Source organism: Lissotriton vulgaris, chromosome 7 (assembly GCF_964263255.1).
Source record: "Lissotriton vulgaris chromosome 7, aLisVul1.2, whole genome shotgun sequence".
Classification (NCBI taxonomy): domain Eukaryota; kingdom Metazoa; phylum Chordata; class Amphibia; order Caudata; family Salamandridae; genus Lissotriton; species Lissotriton vulgaris.
Window position 1 is genome coordinate 1,117,978,045 of NC_141695.1, and position 22,689 is coordinate 1,118,000,733.

Sequence of the window (22,689 nt, forward strand, 5' to 3'; positions counted from 1 at the left end):
CCAAGGTAAAGAGCACTGCCATAATCAAGGAGAGAGATAAGGGCATGGACAATTAATCTTCTGGCTAAGAAAGAGTGAAGACTTAAAGTCTTTCCTAGAGGTCAAATGAACCTGAAGCAATTAGCCACATGTTTTATTTTTCTTGGTGCTCCATTGTAAGACTGGAATCTAGCCACATTCCAAACTGTTTTTTTTTTTACACCTTTAGGGCTTGGGAGTCTGTCCAGACAGTCAGACACAGGGGTTGGAACTTCTTTTACTGAAGTTATTGCCCAATCCCATAACCTCAGTCTTGTCTTCATTGAACTTCAATTTTCAGTTGGCCATCCATTTGGCTACATCCTGAAGACAGCGAGCCATGGAATCAGGAGAGATGGACATCACCAGCTGGGTGTCATTGGCATACGAAACCAGTGACATCCCAACAGAGCATTCGATTTCAGCCAGGGGGAGCATATAAATATTAAAACATGTTGGGCTCAGGGAGAAGCCCTGAGGCACCCTACAACTCAAGGTAAGACTGTCAGAATACCAGGAATGATCTAGCACCTGGAATGTTCTATTCTTCAAGATGGAACAAACGCATTGCAGGGCACTGCTGACAACACCCACTTTGGATATCCTGTGGATAAGTGTGACATGATCTACTGTGTTTAAGATAAACGAAAATTTTGGAGAATGAACCGTCGCACTCGTAGTTAATTGTGGTTGTAAAACGGTACTGAAAGGTAGTTAGGTGCTAGAGGAGTTCCTCCTTCTGAGTCTTGGAGGCTAGAATGATGAATATGGTAGCGTCATTCCAACCTGGAATGACGTCCTCAAATGCACACAACAATGAAATTTCCTTTATGCTTTGTACTTTCAAATAAAGTTTTATTGAAACACTCAGTTTAGTTGATTGTAATCATTATTTTTTCACAATGTCACTGACGTTCAAATGTCAAAATTATATTTGGCCCAATGCATTTCGGGCATTATGTCCTTCGTCAGGGGAATTAATTCTCTGTCAAGGAAAATAAACACAACTGTCATATATTCGTAGCCATATATACACAACTGTCATATATTCATAACCATATTTACACAACCATATTTGTACGTTGATCGTTTCAAAAACCTTACAGCCCCTGTTTTTTGAAACACTATTTAAATTGCAATGCAAAGAAACGCTTCATGGCATGTACTCTCTCGTGTCTTATTGTAAATTAATTAAGTTAAAACGACCAGTATGTAACTGCTACATGTGCTGTTTGACCTCCATTCCTTAAAACCACCATGATTCCACATTCAGTAAATAAAAATCGTACCTTCTAAGACTGTCGAAAGTTTGAAAAGTAATAAATGTTGCCAGCTCGATACATGTGAACCCACGAGTTTGACCTGGAAAAAATGATAAATTGTTGTCGTGCTTTTAATTTACTACTGCTTGATTGCGTTCTGTGATAAAGGTTATCAGTATTGTGACCACGATCATACCTGATATGTAAATATGCCTGTAGCAGGTCAAGAAGGTTTACGGGGTTGTCAGGGTTCACAGACCGCGTTCTGAAAAAAAGAACCCAGTGGTAACTATGTACCGATATCCGATCATGTGAGCTCAAAGAGATCGTAAGCGACTGCATTGTCAATGGGTTCCGTCGTAGGAATGCACTCACCAAATTCGTAAAATTTCATCGGGCGGATGCCGCAAGATCCAAAAAGTGATACGCTGTATTTTCGGCCTTGCCGGGTATTTTCACTCCTAACCCGAAAGTGATACGCGTTGGTTGCAAGTAGCAAAAATAGAAAACGGAGTAGCGTGTAGTTTCTTAACATAGAAACAGAAAAGGTACTGTGTGCCGAGTCCTCACACAGAAGGTCAAATGTATTCAAATTGAGGTGCTACCCGAATAATAACAAAAAACGTTTGAAAAAGCGGTAAAATATAAATGAACGAGCGAGTCTGGATTTTTAGGATGGTGCCAGAAGCCTGTGTTTTTTTGCGTACTTATTCCTCATATGTCAAATACTCATAATCAATTCATGAACAGTTCATGACACATAATAAATGCAGTTAATTCATGCAAGACATTTTAGCCTGATATCAAAAAAGTAGGAGTAAACATAAAATATTGCTGTGCTCACAACTGTCCATAATGTCTTATGCTCAATAAGAAATCGTAACGTTCATTGGGTTTTCAATTTACAGGAAGCAGTTCAGATCAATACGATCATTAAGACCCTTCGGATGTGCTGTGTTGAGATGGGTGATCCAAAAGACTTCTCTGCGTAAAAGATGTTGGGTGTTATCTCTTCCTGGTAACACCGGTACAGTTTCCAATATAAGAAATCGCACCTGACTGGGAGAGTGATTATGATTATTGAAATGGGATGCCAGTGGAGATTTCGCATTTTTGGTTCGAATATTGCTTTTGTGTTCAATAATGCGTGTCTTCAGTTTGCGTTCCGTTTTCCCAACGTAAGCTAGGCCACATGGGCATTTGATCAAATAAATCAAGTTTCGACTGTCACACTTGCGGAGACTCGTAATTTGATGGAAAATCCTTGGCTTTGATGTTTGATTTCATTACCTTTTATTATGGCGTTGCAATTTCCACAATTGTGGCAGGGTGATGTGCCTTTGTATTTGTCGGTGTGAGCTTGAGTTTTTTCTATTCAACATTTCCTTGATATTTAGGGATCTCTGGAATGCAAATCTTGGATTTTCCATCAAATTACGAGTCCAACATCTTTTACGCAGAGAAATCTTTTGGATCACCCATCTCAACACAGCACATCCGAAGGGTCTTAATGATCGTATTGATCTGAACTGCTTCCTGTAAATTGAAAACCCAATGAACTTTACGATTTCTTATTGAGCATAAGACATTATGGACAGTTGTGAGCACAGCAATATTTTATGTTTACTCCTACTTTTTTGATATCAGGCTAAAATGTCTTACATGAATTAACTGCATTTATGATGTGTCATGAACTGTTCATGAATTGATTATGAGTATTTGACATATGAGGAATAAGTACGCAAAAAAACACAGGCTTCTGGCACCATCCTAAAAATCCAGACTCGCTTGTTCAGTTTATTTTACCGCTTTTTCGAACATTTTTTGTTATTATTCGGGTAGCACCTCAATTTGAATACATTTGACCTTCTGTGTGAGGACTCGGCACACAGTACCTTTTCTGTTTCTATGTTAAGAAACTACACGCTACTCAGTTTTCTGTTTTTGCTACTTGCAACCAACGCGTATCACTTCCGGGTTAGGAGTGATAATACCCGGCATGGCGAAAATACCGCGTATCACTTTTTCGATCCTGCGGCATCCGCCCGATGAAATTTTACGAATTAGGTGAGTGCATTACTTCGACTGAACCCATTGACAATGCTGCCGCTTACGATCTCTTTGAGCTCACATGATCGGATATCGGTACATAGTTACCACTGGGTCTTTTTTCAGAACGCGGTCTGTGAACCCTGACGACCCCGTAAACCTTCTTGACCTGCTACAGGCATATTTACATATCAGGTATGATCGTGGTCACGATACTGATAACCTTTATCAAAGAACGCAATCAAGCAGTAGTAAATTAAAAGCACGACGACAATTTATCATTTTTTCCAGGTCAAACTCGTGGGTTCACATGTATCGAGCTGGCAACATTTATTACTTTTCAAACTTTCGACAGTCTTAGAAGGTACGATTTTTATTTACTGAATGTGGAATCATGGTGGTTTTAAAGAATGGAGGTCAAACAGCACATGTAGCAGTTACATACAAGTCGTTTTAACTTAATTAATTTACAATAAGACACGAGAGAGTACATGCCATGAAGCGTTTCTTTGCATTGCAATTTAAATAGTGTTTCAAAAAACAGGGGCTATAACGTTTTTGAAACGATCAACGTACAAATATGGTTGTGTAAATATGGTTATGAATATATGACAGTCATGTATATATGGCTACGAATATATGACAGTTGTGTTTATTTTAATTGACAGAGAATTAATTTCCCTGACGAAGGGCATAATGCCCGAAATGCATTTGGGCCAAATATAATTTTGACATTTGAACGTCAGTGACATAGTGAAAAAATAATGATTACAATCAACTAAACTGAGTGTTTCAATAAAACTTTATTTGAAAGTACAAAACATAAAGGAAATTTCATTGTTGTGTGCATTTGAGGACGTCATTCCCGGTTGGAAAGACGCTACCATATTCTACTGTGTTTAAGGCCATACTCTGATCTAATAGAATAATGGCTGCCGAACATCCTGGATCCAACATTTCTCCTCCATTAAAGGTTCATACGACCAGTGGTAGAGTATTTAATGATTATACTCGCAGAAGGACATATAGAAATGCCCACTCCATCAGCAGACATGTAGACAAGTTAAGATACAGTAAAGTAGACTGCGCAATATCGACAATGCTAAAACATAGTCCTATGAACAAGTTTTAGAGAGTATAGAAGAAGGGAATAAATAGACCTAACTTTAGAGTAATGAAAATATGCTTACCAGTAGCCTTGGAGGCTATCTCACACTGTTAACTCATTGGAGTGAAGACACTAGATACAGTGCACTAGAAATGTGTCTCCTTTTTGTGAGAAGGGAACCTCAGGCTCCTGTAATTCAACTAGGGAGTACATTTTGAATATAACCGGAGCTGTGCACTCCATTCGTACCATTGTCAGTAACCCTACATTGCACATGAATGATAAAATGATAGGAGGCACTCATTTGTTTCTTGTCCTGAGGTCTAGGTCTGTTGCTCATGTATAGACCTGAAGTCAAATCTGTCAAGAGCTTTGTTCTTTTCTTGTTCTTCAGGTCTAGAACTAAGGAACAAGGGGAAAACAAAATACATCAGAATTGGACAAAATGACTAAGTTGTGTGTTTACTCATAGCTAAAATATATGACTTATCTATGGAACCATAGTAGCAATTCTCTGAAAATAAACAAGGAAACAAGAACATACGTCGGCAAGTAGGGATTGTTAAACTCATGCAGCCTGCATAATTTAGTAAATTATTGACATGCAAATGACATATATGTGCTGTTCACCCTTCACACCACCCACCAGACACCAACCTTATCATGGCACCAAATATAAACCTTCTGTGACATATGCTCAATCAGTGACAGCGCGACAGATAAAACCTCGCAGTATGTCTGAACCCCAAACACTAATAGCCACAAAGGCCACGTCTGGCTGCTATGACACAGATAAGTTACAACAAGATGCGCCTTAGAGGCTAAAGAGCCATGAGGAGCACTTTTTGATTAGTGGTTAGGTATAGTTCAAATGTGACTACTGACCCAAAAGGGAGGCCAAAGGCGAGGAGGCCCTGTGTACAGAAGTCAGTCATTGAACAGGTGACTAACTAGTGACAAGGAAGACCGAGAGCTTCACTGTAGTATCGCCAAATGCAGGAGTTTGAAAAAGATGTAAGTACATCATGAGAAATACTCATTATTCCTCAGAACCATGCACCGAGCAACCTTGTTATTCAAGGGATTAGTTCATCAATCTCCCATACTAGGAGCTAAAATGGATGCTGCCACAGTGTACCACAATTGGGATTGAATACTTACACATAGAAAAAGGTCTATCTATCCTCATTTGGTGGCGATCCTACGGTCTCTTGATTGGATGCTAAGGCTAGCTCCAAAAGTTTAAGTTGTATTTGTTCTTCTCTCAAAGTAAGAACTCAAAACTGTTAAAGAGAATACTAGTGCAAAGAAAAATATATACATTATGTATGTGATTGGTGCTCATGTTCTTATCAACCGCATCCCTCGCCCGTTAAATCAATACATTTGAAAACAAGAACCTTGAATAGAAACATATTTAAGCGGAGCTGTCAAATGAACAGACCCATGTTCTTTTACTGATTTGCCCTGAGATAGAGATGATGTGCCAAAGATGTTACTTAAGACGTGCGTTTGGGAGGTGCTGGAGGCGGTTTGGTGGAGTGGACCGAGGCTTCAGTAGACTTTGTTTTGATTTGATGAAATAGTAAAAAGCTGAAACACAAATGCTCTTGCCACAAAAAAAACTTCTTGCCCACTTTATTAGTAGGAAAGTTGTACTTGAAACAACTGCTCCAGGTGAAGGCTTCATCCTAAATAATATGTGTAAAACATGATAAAAATGTACTTCAGTGCAAAACTTTCTATTTACATCAGTTTTGAACTTTATGAATGTAATGTCTGAACATTGTAGCCTTTCTCTCAATCCTATTGCAAAAGTTTCAGAGTCAAACCCAATTTGAGAGTGCCCATCTTGTGTGTTCAATTAGTTAACCAGACTAAATTCACTATTGGCAGCAGGCATGCTTTAGTGAGGCAAAAGCTGCTATCATGTCCCAAGACAATTAGTCAGTGGCAGGGCATTATAAAAACGTCCCTCTGAAATATTTGTAGCTGCGAGATGATGAAAGAAACAAACCCTACAACTTTCATCAACCGGTTACCAGACGTGGCCTCCAGACATACAGAAAGAGAATATGACCTGTTCAGCAACTATTGCCCAAAGTATGAAAGTGTGCATCTTTAGAAGAGAAACGTAGGAGGTTAGGCAACACAAGTGGAACCAAGGACAGTGAGCGAGGTCGACCCATATAGGTTTCAAAATAGCAGGGCCAGTGGAAAAAAAAGAAAAAAGGAGGCAGCAGAGAGACACACTAAGAGAAGGGGTTATAGATATCAGAAAAAGGTATGACACAGATGCATATACCTAAGAGATTCATGATGAGGTCTGAGCAACATTTATCCACATCTCTACAGTGTTAATAATATTTAAATGTACAAGTCTGTTATTTTAAAAAGCACTAAATGCTGCCATAATTTGTCTTTGAACAATGCTCTAAGTCTGCCTTTACGTCAAATCATTGTTAAAACGGACCCAAGGTTGGAGGACCGATAGTGCCGTAACTTGTACTTGTAACTAATAGTAACACAATGCATTTCCTTAAGTTACAGTCAAAGAGCTCCACAGAATACACAGATATTCAGACTCATTATTGGTCAATTAATCTAGCTGTTTATCCAATCCACATACACGTTATTCATGTAAAAAAGTTACAATCATGAGGGTTGTCCCTATAAGCATTGTTTGAGGAACTATGAAGGTGGACAAAATGATCCTAGACTAAGGAGCAGCTTCTTTTTTTCCTAAAAAAGACTGCAATGTGTGCCATTTGACAGCATTGAGATAGGGTTAGCCTCTTTAACACTAGTTTTCACTTATTGCTCCCCTGCTTCTTTGACAATAGCTGTCAGCACGGGTCTTATTTTGTCCACTAACTCGAACATCTTATCTAGCTGTTTCTGGTTGTTGAATAGCATAACTGGAGAATATTGCTAGCATCTGGCTCTAAGAGGAGGCAAACTCAACCAAGATTTCCGTGATGCAGGATCTATTTGTTGCACTAGATTCAAATTCTATTTCTATTCTAGTTCAACTAAGTTATGTCAATGATCTGTTTCTTCCTTGACTGCAACAGCCCAATGAACTATATGGTACGCTAGTACTGAGCCTCTAAGAGTGGCTTCAAGAGTGCACTAGACGGGGGAGGAGCCAAGAAGGCGACCTGATCGGACGTGTAGTCCCTCGGCTCCGGAGACCGTCTCCTTCTTTGTAACTATCCTGTCGGTGATCCTGTTTCTAGAAGTCACGACGTGGAAGCCGATGTGCCCAGGCGTCCTGCGGTGTAATCCTGAGGCTTGCGACTTTTTGCAAGTGGGAGCAATGTCCGACTGAAGTTTGCGGCCCGCAGCGGACCCGAGTCCGGGGCCTCGAGTGGACGCTGGGGCCGGCTGCCGGGTGGTCAACACCGGGCATCAGAAGCGGCTTTGACCCGGTCGGATCATTCACGGTAAACGCGGCCGAATTTTGAACGTGTGCTCCTTTGGACTGCAGGTACTGCGTTGGTTGTGCCTGGCGAACTATCCGCAGAGATTGCATGAGTGCGGATGTCCACATCGCGATTGCGGACGAGTGCTTGAACACTACCCTGCTGGCGGCGGGAGGCCCCCGATCCTTTTACCCCCTCGATGTCGGGCGGAGCGGCTCGCTTCTGGGGCAATGTTTACGGCCTCTTTTTAGACCTGCTTACTGCCTTTCCTAGAGCTGCACGCCTTTAGCCAATATTAGTGGCCCTGCATTACTTGAGGGTTTTTCCAGTGGTGTTCGCGAAGTGCACAATGGAGGGCAGCTTCGGAGAGACTGTGTCATGGAGTGATGGTGGATGTGTGGTGAGAGACGACTTGACCGGGGAGGCACATGGAACTGCTCGGGGTTATGGAGCTCTACTGGCGGCTATTGTCTCCCTTCACTCCGAAGTGCTACACTCCGCAAAAATCCTGATCAATAAGGTGGACGTCCTAATAAGTGATCGGGGATGCTCTAAAATGGCCGCCTCGCCAGACTGTAGCGATGTTCTTTGTTCTACGTCTGACCGCGACAAGATGGCGGCGTTGTGTCGCGGTGCCTGCCCAGCGACCCCAGATCCCGGGGTGCCTCTTGCAACTGCTGATTATTGCCCTAGCCGAAATGGAAAGTATGGTCTGCAATCACGACGAGTGTTCTATCCCAGCACTGTATCCCCATCTACCCGGAGATCGCTCCAGAAGGGGCTTGACACTGAGACTTTCATCCTTGGATCGACTTCGCTTTGTGCCACGGGTGTGGCGTACTCCTGGCCCAGCTGGTTCTTATTGGCCTTGTATGTACGGGACATGGTTGAGTGCTCCAGTCGATGTTCCCCGTTTGGACTATCGTATACAACTCCCAGGATTCTCTGGGTTTCCGTGGTTAGCAGTGGTGGCGGAGAAAGAACGGGACAGGGGTGAACACTTATCATTATGGTCTGGGGATCTCCTGTTGCTGACCTGGGCATGTGGGTGGTGTGTCGCTGCTTTTGACTGTGCTATGTGTCGATCCTGCATCTCTAATTTATCCTGATTTTACTGCCTCATATCACCGGGCTTTTTCCTCTGTGGTGTTGTTTCTTTATTTTTGAGAGTTATAGATTGGGCTTCTTTTCTTACTCTCTATATTTCGGGACTCCTTTTATTGGGCGACAGGCACATTGCTAGGGGGGGTTGGGCCGTAGCCAGCTGCATTTGTGCAGGGTGGGGGGTGGATGGGGGGGTTTTGGGTTTTTTTCTTTTAGGTTCTATGGGCCCTCTATTCTTTTTCTTTTTTCCTTTTTCTGGGTTTAGACGTTTAGCGTGTGTGATAGGCAGCGAATCTGGCATCCTCTTACAGTTTCTAATTGTCAATTCTGCTCCCACGACGCCAGATCTAACTCGTTGTTCTTCGATATCCTGCTTCTGTCTATCCTACAGGGAAAATCTTTAAAATTAGACCTCATTATACCCGTTACATGTCCTTAGCACCTTTTTGTTGCAATGTACTGTACTTGCTAGCCCTCGGGCTCGTTGCTGTATTGTATGTGGTTTTTGTCAATAAAGGTCTTCCAAAAATTAAAAAAAAAAAAAAAAAAAAAAGTGCACTAGACAAAGGGTAGTAAGGTGGAATTGACAAATGAATGAAAAGAAAGCCAAGATCATGCAATTCTGACATTACATCCAACATTCTTGATGCTGTACCCCAGGACAAGGCTATTTTGAGACTTGATTGGCCTAACTAAAGGGGAAGTGATCTAACAGTGATTTTTAAACAACACTTGCGCTGCAATTTTACAGGGTTAATTAACCATATCCCTCACAAGTAGCTGTACACAAACAGGTTTATTTATCTATCGTCCACCTGGCCAAGCCCTTCTGTTTGCTAAAGCACTAATTGACATCATACCATCTTATGCCTTTCGATACCTGAACTTTCTAATTACATAGGGACCTAAACATTAATTTTGGAAAGGACAGATGTCATATAGCTGCTCGTATGGCTGAAGACCTTAGGCTGTTTCCTCTTAACCTGTTAGTGCAAACTCCCAATCATATCTATGGTCATATTCTTCATCCGTTTTTTTCAAATTCCACGTTGGTGGAGTTGGCTTTTCCCATCCCCTTGCATGGTCAGACCATTATATTGGACCCCTCCAGATCTCTGGTATCTCCTCTACCACTGTGACTCTCAAAGCTCATGTGAGGAGAGCACGTAAATGGTCTCTGATTAAGCCACCAGCCTTTACTGAATCCCGGAACTTAACTCCTGCCCTCATATTACCAATCGTCAAGCAGCAGTATGGATTAACAAGCTTTGGAATCTCTAGCACTCATGAAATCGATTTTTAATACTCGCTCCAAACCTCCTGCAGAATGGTTTACTGAGGAACTTTCAGCCATGAAGAAAGCGTGTGAACGGTTGGAATGCCTTTGGTGGAAGAACTATATTGTAGCTGATAAAAATACCTACCTCAATGCGCTGAAAGAATATCACAAACAACCTAGAAACATGAAAACCCAATTCTATGCCCAGAAGATTGAGCTGTCTAAAAACTCCTCCAGGGAGCTCTTTCAGATAGTTAAGTCGTCGACTTCTTTAGAATGAATCTCTGTTGCAATTTCTCATTCTGCTGATTACTGCCATCAGGTTGCACACTATTCTCTAGAGTAAATAGATATCATCTATGCGTTTTTCCATGAGAGGACTAGGAAATTCCAGTTACCCATTTCTGGGCAACTACCATCTACTCAATCTGGAGGTTTTCTTAGTCCATATCAGTGGCTGAGACTCACTTTTTACTTTCAAAAGTGAAATCTGGATTTCCACTCGACCCAGCCTCCCCTGCTATACTTGAACGGGGTGTGGAGGCCACTGCCTCCCTGCTCTGTAATCTATTAAATCTGTCCTTTTCCACTGGATGCGTACCATCCGATTGGAAACGCGCCATGGTAGTTCCCCTCTTAATAAAACCCTCACTAGATCCCTCCAAACCGGAGAATCTGAGACTGATATCTCGGTTACCTTTGTTTGCTTAGGTTGCCGAAAAATATGTCATCCAGCAGTTGATGAATTCTGCTATTCAGCACAGAATCTGCCTTTTTATTTGCTTCAGAGTCACTGCACCTCTCTGCTGATGAGGGCAAGACAGCTGCCTTAGTCATGCTCGACTTAAGTGCAGCTTTTGACATGTTGTGCTACAGTCTGCGATTAGAACAGCTATGGAGGCTCTGTGTGGGGGGTTGTGTACTGGGTTGGATTGCGGACTTTCTCCAAGGTAGGACCTTTCAGGTTTTTCAGGCGGCCTATACCTCCAAGATACTACCTCTGCAGCAGGGAGTGCCACAGGGCTCGGCCCTGGGTCTGACCTTATTTAATTTGCATATGCGCCGCATTGCAAAAGCAACTGAGTGCCATGGCATTAAAATTATATCCTACGCTGATAACACCCAATTGATCATAACTGACATAGGACAACAGCAAAGCCACAGACTATTTTAGAGTATGTCTGGCAGACCTGGCCAAATGAATAGATTACTGTTGCCTTCGGCAAAATTGTAATCTTTGTGGTAGGAAAACAACCTTCTTAATGGTCTACTGCCGGAGGCCGAATGAATTAGGCCCTATGCCCACTCCGAAACCAAAAGGCGAAAAACCTTGGCATCTGGTTTGACTCCAGCTTATCTTTTGATGACCAGATTTCCGCTCTTTCTGGAACCAGCTTTGGAACATTAAGGATGATACAAAAAATCTAAGGGCTCCTGCCTGAGTCTGCCAAAAAAACTGTAACCCACACACTTATTGATTACTGCAATGTGCTCTACTTCGGGGCTCCAAGGGCAGGTTAACAATGCTCCAGAGGGTGAAAAATGCTGCGGCATGTTGGCTCCTCTTCCATTGGCACAGATCTTGCTAATCTTTATTGGCTTCCTGTTGAGGGTTGAATTTCTCTCAAAGCTCTATGCTTCAGTCATAGATTCGTCAATCAGAAAGGGCCTCGCTGTCTATTCCCTCTGATTAAAACCTACTTTCCAAGACAATGCTTGAGATCTTCAGGGACTGTTCGGACAATAATCCATAAGATCCGTAGAGTATGTCTAGGTGGCAGTTCCTTCAGTTTCTTGGCTGCCAGACTTTGGAATTTCCATCCTATAAATCTTAGACTAGAACTCTCTGAAAGTCCTCACCATAAAAAGAAGGTCTCTTGAGAGTTGCTTTCTCCAATTACTATTCGGCACAGTTATGTAATGTTCTGTTCTGTTATGTTAATTTCGATTTATATAGCGCCAAATCACTGGCAGGTCTCTTAGCGCTTGCTTTGGGAACCCGTCCTGGCTTTCCCTGCGAGATAATCCCTATTGGGCATCCCCAAGGTGAAGACCAGGCATCCCATCGCGGTAGGGCTGTAGCGGAGATTAAGCAAGCTACTGCCCAGAGTTGCAGAGTGTGAACCCAGGATTCTAGTTGGCACCGAGGCGAGAATTATCGAGTCCGTGGACATTTTGAGCTCAAGACCCTGCCGCGTCGGGAATTGAACCCTGGTCCCGGGTCTGACCTCTGCATCAGGGTCTGCCTCCTCTAACCAGTGAGCCAGACTTCTCCACTTGCTGCCTCCTTGACAGTATGACCTGTGGGCCCAAACAATAGAATATTTTTTGGGTGTTGGTATGCTCTAGTAAGCACACAATGTCTGGTTAGAACCAGTAAAGCTGATCTTTAAAATGCGATTGTCTGGCTTGGACATTTTGGTCTTTGACATTAAGCATACCCGTACATAATGCATGTAACACAATTTTAGTTGACGTGGTCCATATTGTTCACAATCTCTTGCCATTTTAGATTTTCATCCTTCAGCCTTAAACCATATACAGCACCAACCCAGTATAATAATGGCCTGCACCATATCATTATCACCAACTCTTCCTAGACCTCTCTCTCAAGACAACTCCACTTCACCTCTCCCAATGAAAGCTACCCATAACCTAGCTGCTGACAGGAGCCTTATTTGTTCATGGTGTCCCCAATTGCATCTATGACCAGTGTTTAAAATCTCTCAGACGATATTGTCTCTTATTCTTTAGCCAGTTAACCCCACTACTTGAAGGAAGTGTGTGATGCCTGCTTAATACATAGGCTAGACAAACACTGAACACAAAAAATTACAGAAATACTAGAGAAATATTCTCTAACTTACTTTTGACTTTCAGGGAGGATCCTCCATCGAGCAAGCTCTTGCAGATAGGTAATGGCTCACACAACTTAAATGGTTCAATAAGTTAGTGTGAATGCCCATTTGTGGGGAAAACAATGTTACACCTAAAGATAAAACTTAAACTTTACTGAGGTACCATTTGACCAGATTGGACAGCAGCAGACAATTTTTACTGAATAAAAAATCTGTTAAGAAAAGAGAATGTATGAATGCTGCTTTCAGGATTTGACTAGAAGGGGAACCAATGAACATGCTGAACTTTTGTTTAAATTTGAAAGTGATTCTGTTAAAAATGTGTTAAAGTATAGTTTAAACTAACTTACAGATGCCTGGCTTGTCCGCACCCCTCTTTAATGCCCTGGAGTTGGAAGCTCTGGAGTGGTCCTACTACCATATGAAATTTTGTACTAGTCTCAACCCGATATAGAACCAGGAGATTCACAGTTACTCCTCCAGGGAGATTCTATTGGGGGGAAGTACAAGCCTTCAAGGATTCGATAGGTATCTCTGCAACATAGGCCAACTGAAGTTGCTCATCCTCCACTTCCACCTGTACCCCATGTTATTCAGGTTATTCTATCTAGGTATAGTAACAGCAGCAACCTTCCTGTAATGCTCGATCTTGAAATCTGCTGCATAGAGAAGCACTGGTTGTTGGAGGTCAGTAGCTGGTACAGGTTTCAACAACCTGAATGCTTAACTGTGGTTTATTTGGAAGAGCAACAATGTTGAGTGGCTTTCACTAACCTGAACGACTACCACCAGATTGTCTCTGATGATATTGTGCGACTAACATCCGCATGGAATCAATCAAACCCAGATCTGATGTGTGGTTACCCCTCCTACTTCATCTCCCCTTCAGCCTCGCTGAGTCCAAATTTTTCAAATGGAAATGATTGACTTTTTTTTATTTCTATTTAGCAACTTTCAAACAGCAAAACTACAAAGACTATCAGAATCAATGGATCACTGCACGGATGATCACGTTAATGCATCCTCACTAAATATAGAATTGGTGCAAATTAAATACACACAAGAGGATCTAGAGAATCACTTGCACTACGACTTGTTCAGGATCCCAAACATAGGAAACGCCTTGTAAGATCTGATAAAAAGACATAAGCCTAGAATTCACCCGTGACTTCAGTATTACATGAGCACTCAATATTCCATTTCACCAGCCAAGACATACTGCATATCCGCCAACGATTTTGTGAAATTCTTCAGTCTTTATGATAAAAGGAGCAAACTTTGTCAAGGTCAATAACAGCTAAAAAATAAAAAGTGAACAATGAATTTGACTTAGTCGTTTTAGATATAGCACTTAAAACTACCAAAAGAAGAAAGTAACTTTTAATCCCAAATAAGTGAAAATAAAAGACTTTGGAAAATGGTCGAATTAACATTTTTTCAAGATATTGAATCAATCTACAGCAGTCACAACAAGAAGTAATTTTATGCTGTTATGTAATCTTTTGATGGTTTAACAGTTGATTCAATTTATAGTACAAGAGGGAGGAATTCCCCTGTAGAAAGAAAAGGTTAAGCTAGTGAAAATAAAAGACTTTGGAAAATGGCAGAATTACAATTTTTTCCAGATATTGAATCAAACTACAGCAGTCACAACAAGAAGAGATGTTATGCTGTTATGTAATCTTCTGATGGTTTAACAGTGGATTAATGTATAGTACAGGATGAAGGAATCCTCCCTTAGAAAGAAAAGTTTAAGATAGGTGCTACAACTTGGCACCAACTGGACAAGAGAAATCCCAGTGGAAGGATCACGACAACAAGGCCCTCAATTGCAGTTATTTAGGGGAAGGGGAAATGGGAGAGGAGGCTCAAGTTCATTAACTGGGGCAGGTACAGGGGAGACAAAGAAAAGAAAATCATCTAGGAATTGAAAGTAGCTCAAAAGTCGTAGAAATCGGATATTGTATAGCAATGCCAATACAGGTTAGAGTTTGGTCTCTGGGGGTTATTTCATTCAATGCAAAAGGCTTGAATAATTCTTGCAAGAAGAAAGCATTGATGGCCTGGTTTAAAGACAATGACCCATATATTATTTTGATGCCAGGAAACATACTGTGTGAAACCTAAAATTGAAATGAAATGACTATTGATTTGGAAATCTTATTTTTTGTAGTCGCAGGTTGCTCACAGTGATGCTGCAATTATTTTTAGAAGAGGGTTAGATACATACATATATTAGAATCCTCTATATATGCACTGAAGGTAGACAGGTAGTGGTTAACGTCTGTGTATATATATATATATATATATATATATATATATTCCAACAAAAGGTGCCCCCAGGTGAGGATGCACTTGAGACATCAGGCGGAGGCTGTGATTTCAAAAAGCGTCCTTTAATTTTGTTTCTGCTCGGTCCGATTTTACAATGCCTTTTACCGTGACCAAGGAGCAGGAGCTCCGAAACGCGTAGGGCTGAATGGACTGATAAAAGGCATTGTAAAATCGGACCGAGCAGAAACAAAATTAAAGGACGCTTTTTGAAATCACAGCCTCCGCCTGATGTCTCAAGTGCATCCTCACCTGGGGGCACCTTTTGTTGGAATAATTTCGGCCTGTCCTGGCCGAGAGGATTGCACTCCCATTTAAAGGGATAATGGGCTGCGCGCACAGACTGCCTGGAAGCGCATGCAGGCTGACATCAAAAATTGAGAACTCTGCACAAATGTCGGAATCCGATATTTGCTCCTCACCAGAGAGGCCAAATCGAACATTAATGATGTCACCCTGGAGGGAAACTCCATTGAAGGAATTAAAAATGCGTGAAGCATGAGGGGAACTACAGGTCCCAGAAGCCTGTCATTGCTGTCTGAACCCATCGGAGGGCGTGTCCCACCAGAGGTCACCAACAATTGAAAAAGTGGAGAGACCGGGTTGGCTCCTCTTCCCCACCCAGCTGACGTCACCCAATGCCCGTGACCAAGGAGCAGGAGCTCCGAAACGCGTAGGGCTGAATGGACTGATAAAAGGCATTGTAAAATCGGACCGAGCAGAAACAAAATTAAAGGACGCTTTTTGAAATCACAGCCTCCGCCTGATGTCTCAAGTGCATCCTCACCTGGGGGCACCTTTTGTTGGAATATATATATATATATATATATATATATATATATATATATATATGATCCTTGGAGAGAATGTACTTGCCTTTCCTTAAAGGTCGTGCTCCTCTACTTATTTAGATCTTAATCTAGTACCCTTAATATACTATAGAAAAGTGTAGCTGTTAATTCCTAATAATTTATCGGATCATGCTCCTATAAAGTTAGAGCTACTACTCAGGTTTTGAAAGTCTTTGCTTCGATGGTGGCAATTCCACAAAATATTCCAGGAAGAGGGGTATTAGATTATTGAAATGTAGGAATTTTCAGAATAAACTATGGTACCACAGATGAGTTAGTGACATGGTGTGCCTATAAAGCTACACCCAGAGAGAAAATCATGTGTGCACATGCACGAACATGGGCAGCCAATAGGTTAAATGCAGTTCACAATGGTAGCTCTCTGATACACCCGACCAAACTGGATATTGTGAACAAAGGAACACTGGGACAAACCCATTAAGCTGGAATCCAGTAAACAGACGAGAGAAAAAGTGCTCAGTTCCAGAATCCAGCATGTTCTTTAATACCTTTGGCAGGGAACTCGTTTACAAACGCAGGCTCATAGCTATTGGGAATGAAACTTCACAAAAGAATATTTAAACTAGCAGGCAAATACGACACATCAGTAATACACTGTTTACTTATGCCACTTTGTGTTTTTTAAGCATCGAAAAATGTCTTACTGTAAGACTACAGGAAAATATCATAGCTATATTTGAACGTATCTCAAATCGTAGTCTGCTTCAAAATAGCTTTTATTGACCATAAACTTGACACAAAAAGGTGAGAAACAACTCCTCTTTCCATACCTGTAATCGTGCACAATCTGTCTTGCATGCTCCAGACGTTCATTGGACAGCAGGATATTTCGGGGGTCAGTTACGGTGAAGAAATGCTTGGCTCGTCCTACAAATGTGCCCTGGTTCCACCGTGGCTCTTTGATGTTGATGTTAAATGGTATTTCCACAGCCATCTTCAGAAGCTATAAAAAAAAATACACAAAGAGTTACTTTTAAAGTTTGAATTTACCAAACAGGGAGAATATCATGCAGCCTTAAGTGCCGCATCAATTGTGGAAATTGTTGAGGCCTTCATTACTTGGGAAGTGAAGTCCGTGAGAAGCAAGTTAAATTTCCTTATATGCATTGTACTATAATAGGCCACATAATGCCTTCAAAAGATTGGTAAATGGCACAAGAATTTCCCTAAAGTTCCACACAGGGCAAAAACGGCAAAGGTTTAGAGGATCTAATCTTCAAACCTTGATGCACACGGCACAATTTTTAAACTCCAGTAAACATAAAACTAAGAACACAAGCCTCTCAAACAGTCGGCTGGTCACGTGATCAGAATTTCCATTCATGAATCATTTCATAAACCACTTGACACACAGAGTCTCTTCTGTAAAGCCCGTAATTTCCCGTGGGGCTTTTAAATGTCATAAAAATGTAAACAGGAGGGTATATCATGCTGACTTCTTGCTAAGTCCCACAGGAGTCAAGCCACTTTCGACAGCAAATACAGTAGCAGAGTCAACCCTGGGTATTTCAGGGAACCTTACATTTTCCAAAAATCCAGACATGCCGATTAAATAAAGTTATGGCCTACCTACTGGGTACATGCAAGCATACAATTCTAGATTATTGGTATTTTCATTCAAACAAGACTTAACAGAAAAAGGCTCAACCGCCTAATTGCTGGTATGCCACACTATCAATGTTACAAACTCACCCTGCAATAAAATCGACATAGAACTATTGCGTAGACATAATATCGACTCAAGAAATACCGTCAAGGAAAGCACTAATTTAAAATATTAACTCCATAGGGACTATATTGCGGAGGCGGATATCCTAATCTTTACATATTTCAGGACAATTTTCCGACAACCAGATTGTGGTACACCACCACCTAAATCACACCTTCTTGTGACCATTCCATTAATAAAAGAGAGACTGGTGTGGCTAGGAGGTGGAGGAGGAAGGAGAAGAATGCCTGACCTCTGGGCCGGCTGACAAGCATTTTTGCAGACTCAGCAGCACAAGATGACTGATTATTGCCCTGGACCTTGTTCAGGCCTTGTTTGAACAAATGAGATTTTCTGATTCGAAGCCAGGGAGAGACGGTGTCAGTTCTGTTCCATTAACCACGGGCACGCTAGGTCAATACATCTCTCTTTAGCATTCGTGGTCACCTATTTCAAGGCTGCTGCGCTAGACCTGCTGGATGGCACGCCTGTGTCTACCTTTACATAGAGGAAATATCATTTGACTCTGCAAATGTCAACAAAGCATGCAGGGCCGGACTGAGAACCAAAACCGACCCGGGCAAATTGCTCGGCCGGCCCCCCCCTCCCAACTCGGGGGGTTTGGAGGTGCCTCCGAGCGCTTTTCTAGGGCCGGTGTTCGGCAGATTTTGTTGCAGGACCGATTTTGCAGCTAAGCTGCAAAAACGGCCCTGTAACAAAATCGGCCCCAGGGGCTCAAAACCGGCCCCCACCCTTGCGGCGCACCGGGGGGTTGCCCGGTGCCCGCTATGGCCAGTCCGGGCCTGAAAGCATAAGGCCATTTCAGCAAATGATAATTCCTCACTACGTAAAGCAGGGCTGGCTGAATATATATCATGGTACCCAGGGCTGTTTCACTCAGCTACAGAAATAACAACAAAAAAAGACAATAGAATACAGCACTAATACCAAGAGGTCTGCTTTACACAGTACTAGCAGCCGGTCCCGACCTTGTCCGGGAGCAATCAGGCTTCAGGGCCCCCGCCCGCCCTGGCGCCGACATTGTCCGTGGGTCCCCCGGAGCCTTACCTCATCCGCCGCACCTACCCGGGCTCCTGAGTTGACCGGTCCGCCGCTCCTCCCCGCCTGTCCGCCGCTCCCCTCCGCTCCTCCCAGCCTGTCCCCCGCTCCTCACCGCTCCTCCCCGCCTCCCCGCCTGTCCGCCGCTCCTCCCCGCGCTCATGTCCGCCGCTCCTGGACGTCGCTCCTCCCCGCGCTCCTGATGTCAGCATGCACGTTGCGGCCGGTGCTACTTACATAGGTTCACAACTCTAGGAACTTAAGGTTTTATGTAACAAAGACCCCATCCAACAAGACACACTTATTGCACTCAAACATAGTGGCCAGAGAACTGTACATGATTTACTTATTCTTTGACAGCACGTATCATCTCTCAAAGCCCTGGCAATTTTCCCAAACATGGGATAAGATGCACAGAGTGTACAGGTGTCTCCCACAATCACACGATTTGCTTAAATTTGAAAGCAGGGATTAAAACTCAAGTCTCTTCGATCTATTGCCAACATTTGCATGAGGGCAGGAAGGGGGTAATGGGGCCCTGGTAACTAAAGGCGCAGCAAGCTTTTAAAAATGCCTATTTGTTGGAGGGGTGGGTGAGGGAGTGGAGGAGAGAACTATCCAGTTTTTGTATACACCAATGACTTCTTGAATTTAGGGTGTTACTAAGAATTCGAGATGTTGGCGGATACAGCAGAAATAGTAAGCTTGTGATAATCCCACATTTTTGTCAAGAGAGGAGGCCACCTGTTGGTTACTTGCCCAAAATCGCGCAATTTTGCAAAGCAGATATTCATCAAGTTGGCCATTTTCAGTAGGAAAGCCGAACTTTAAACCCAGATCTCCTGGTTCCATTGTTGACCGTTTAACAAATACACTAGATGTTTCATTCATCACTGTCAAGGTCCAGCATATTAGCAGACAGGCAAAAGTGGTCTAATGCACTTCATTTCTGAATAAACTCAGATCTTTGGGCTCATGCTTCCATAAAGAAAGCCATGCAGAGCAACTGATCCAAGAAGTGCATACTATGTACCGGTTGGTTGATCTAGGAGGATTCAGTTCATCCTTAATTTTGCTGCAGCAACTCATTGACGTCTGCCCCCCCCCCCCCCCCCCCCATCCTGCAAGAAATTAGTCCATACCATATCTACTGATCATTAGCAAGGTCGTAGAAGCTACTGTCTAACGAAGCATAAAAACATTCTGAGAACTGTAGAATGCTCAGCTATGGAGCGGCAGACACGGATGCAGAGGTCTGGCGCGGGATCAGGGTTCAATTCCCGTCGCGGCTGGGTCTTGAGCTCAAATGTCCTCGGACGCGATAATTCTCGGCACGGTGCCTACTCTAATCATGGGGTCCCACGCTGTAACTCTGGGCAATAGCTTGCTTAGTCTCCACACCGGCCCTAATCGCTAAGGATGCCTGGCTTCACCAGGGGGTGCCCAGCAGTTGGCCGCCTCACAGGAACAGGCCAGGATGGGTTCCTCAGCGGTTTGTTCAGTGCGGGGACACACTGGTAAGTGTAACCATGCGCTTTATAAGCTTCAGAATTTATAAGCTTCAGAATAATCTTGCTTCAGTCCTGGTCACTGAACTCAAGTAAAAGTTACTTGCATGTTTAATTCTATTTCCCTATCATAGACTTCATATACAGTTGATTATCACCTCCTACGTGCTGGATCCTGTAACACATTTTTACAAGAAAATGTTGAAAAGCAACATTTTGTGTATTTTTAATAACCCCAATTGCACAACTGTGGGATTGGTTTGCCAAACTGCTATGAGACAATAGACAGAAATAGATGTTGCAAAGAAATTGCACGTAAAGCTCTGACCTCACCAGTGTATATTTTTGGAATCTGAGTCAAGACAGCAATGGTCAGCAAAAATGTAGAATTATCTCGAACTGGCTGCTCTGCGCAACTTCTATTAGGGTTTCTCTCAAGTGAGGAGCATTACCTGCTAAATATTATAGAGCCGGCCCTCGACTTTACAACAAGGAGTGTGTTAACCATCTGACAGCACGTTAGGTTACTGAATCTTGCTGTTTACAGCATGTCAAACCGAAAGAAAAATAATACTTAACAAATGCCTGTTTGTGTGTGAATATATTTAGTTATGCAAAACTAATATTTCATATCTCTTTCCACGTCTAAAGTATGAAGAGACTACTCTTCTACAGATGTTGAAGTCAATGCAAAGATACCAGTGAAATGGCATTGATTAACTTGCTTGTCTGCAGTGACTTTCAGTCGGAGGATGGATGAATCCCAAGGATACTGTATTTTAATGAAAGAATGCACATGGTGTGTATGCACAAAGCCTGGATCTTACTCTTCCTATCTGATGTTATGGTCTAAAAAATCCACTTCCAAGATATGCTCGGATGGTTAGGTTCATGCATTCTTTAAATATGGTCCCCTCAGCTGGGGCAGCACTAGATTCATTCCCAAAGGAAGAGAGAGATTCCCACATGTGGGAAGATTTTAAAGCTCAGTTCAAGAAAAACTGCATGGCCAGGTGTAGACAAGCATAGATGAGGAGGTAGTAGAGGGGATGTGGCCAAAAACCAAGGCAGTTGTCCACCCTCTTAGTGAGCTCCTAAAAGGCTGAACTGTTCAAGTGAATAATGCACAAATCCTAAATGATGGTTACATTGGCTAACACCTTGGCTTATTTAACTTTCATATAAACCCATTAAATATAGTACAGAAAATGTATCTATTGCATAGAAACGTGAACGTCACATGTGGACTGCAGCACATATTGTTCCATCAACTAGTGAATTAAGAAAAACATGGCTTTGGGTCTACACTCTGGAGCTTGAACTCTGCTGCCCTGACCTGTCAAAAGCACCTTTTGAAAGGTAGGGATACCTGATTTTACATTCTAACCAAGTCATATCCAAGCATACATTGTTGCCCACAATGTCTGGTGCATAATATTTTAGAGAATGGAACATGTGTAACATTAGAAATGACATGTTCCACCAGTAACTTGACCCAAAACGACATTGCCCCTCTTACAACAGCAACAGGAACATACGAAAATCAAAATATAGATGTAGTCTGTAACTGTTGACCTGTACCAGCTACTATCTCCATTCAAACACTAATTTTTATATTTAACAAAAATCCAGTTTAATGGTAAAGTTAGATTATTATTAAATACATAGGAAATGTACCAATGAGAAAGTTACCTTTACCTGCCTGAAGCTGCAGGAGGCTAATTTGTATTAGCCTTATAGCCACTACTCACCTGTTCTTGGTGTGACTTGTGTGAAAGAGATATGAAAACTGCTCCCAGAGCAGAAAACAATGGCCTGGCAGCAGGAAGGGGTTTTCTACTCCTTGCAGGAAGCCCAACTTGGGTGGACCCAGGAACTTCATTAACATTCTGCACAGTCACAAGCAAATGTTGTGTTACCTGGAAATGCCGGCCTTTGGCTCCCTCAGATAGGCTGGCACCAAACCAAGTTGGAGGCAAGCTACCACCAAAACTGGTTGTGAGTGATCAGAGAGGAGGGGGCTGCATATTACCCTGACCACAGCTCAGGGTGATCACGCAGGCTCTGCACAAGGTAGAAAGGGTATCTCCATTTTAAATTTTGAGACT

General features: G+C 42.4%; 1 protein-coding gene across 1 annotated transcript in view; it reads right to left on the minus strand.

The window, feature by feature from the left end:
- Window positions 1–22,689, minus strand: part of LOC147703010 (sideroflexin-1) — a 232,257-nt gene that overhangs the window by 106,053 nt on the left and 103,515 nt on the right. The window contains exon 3 of the mRNA XM_086931570.1: window positions 17,077–17,249. Within this exon, the coding sequence (XP_086787696.1) occupies window positions 17,077–17,240 (164 nt within the window). The 5' untranslated portion in view covers window positions 17,241–17,249. The remainder of the gene's footprint in view (window positions 1–17,076; window positions 17,250–22,689) is intronic.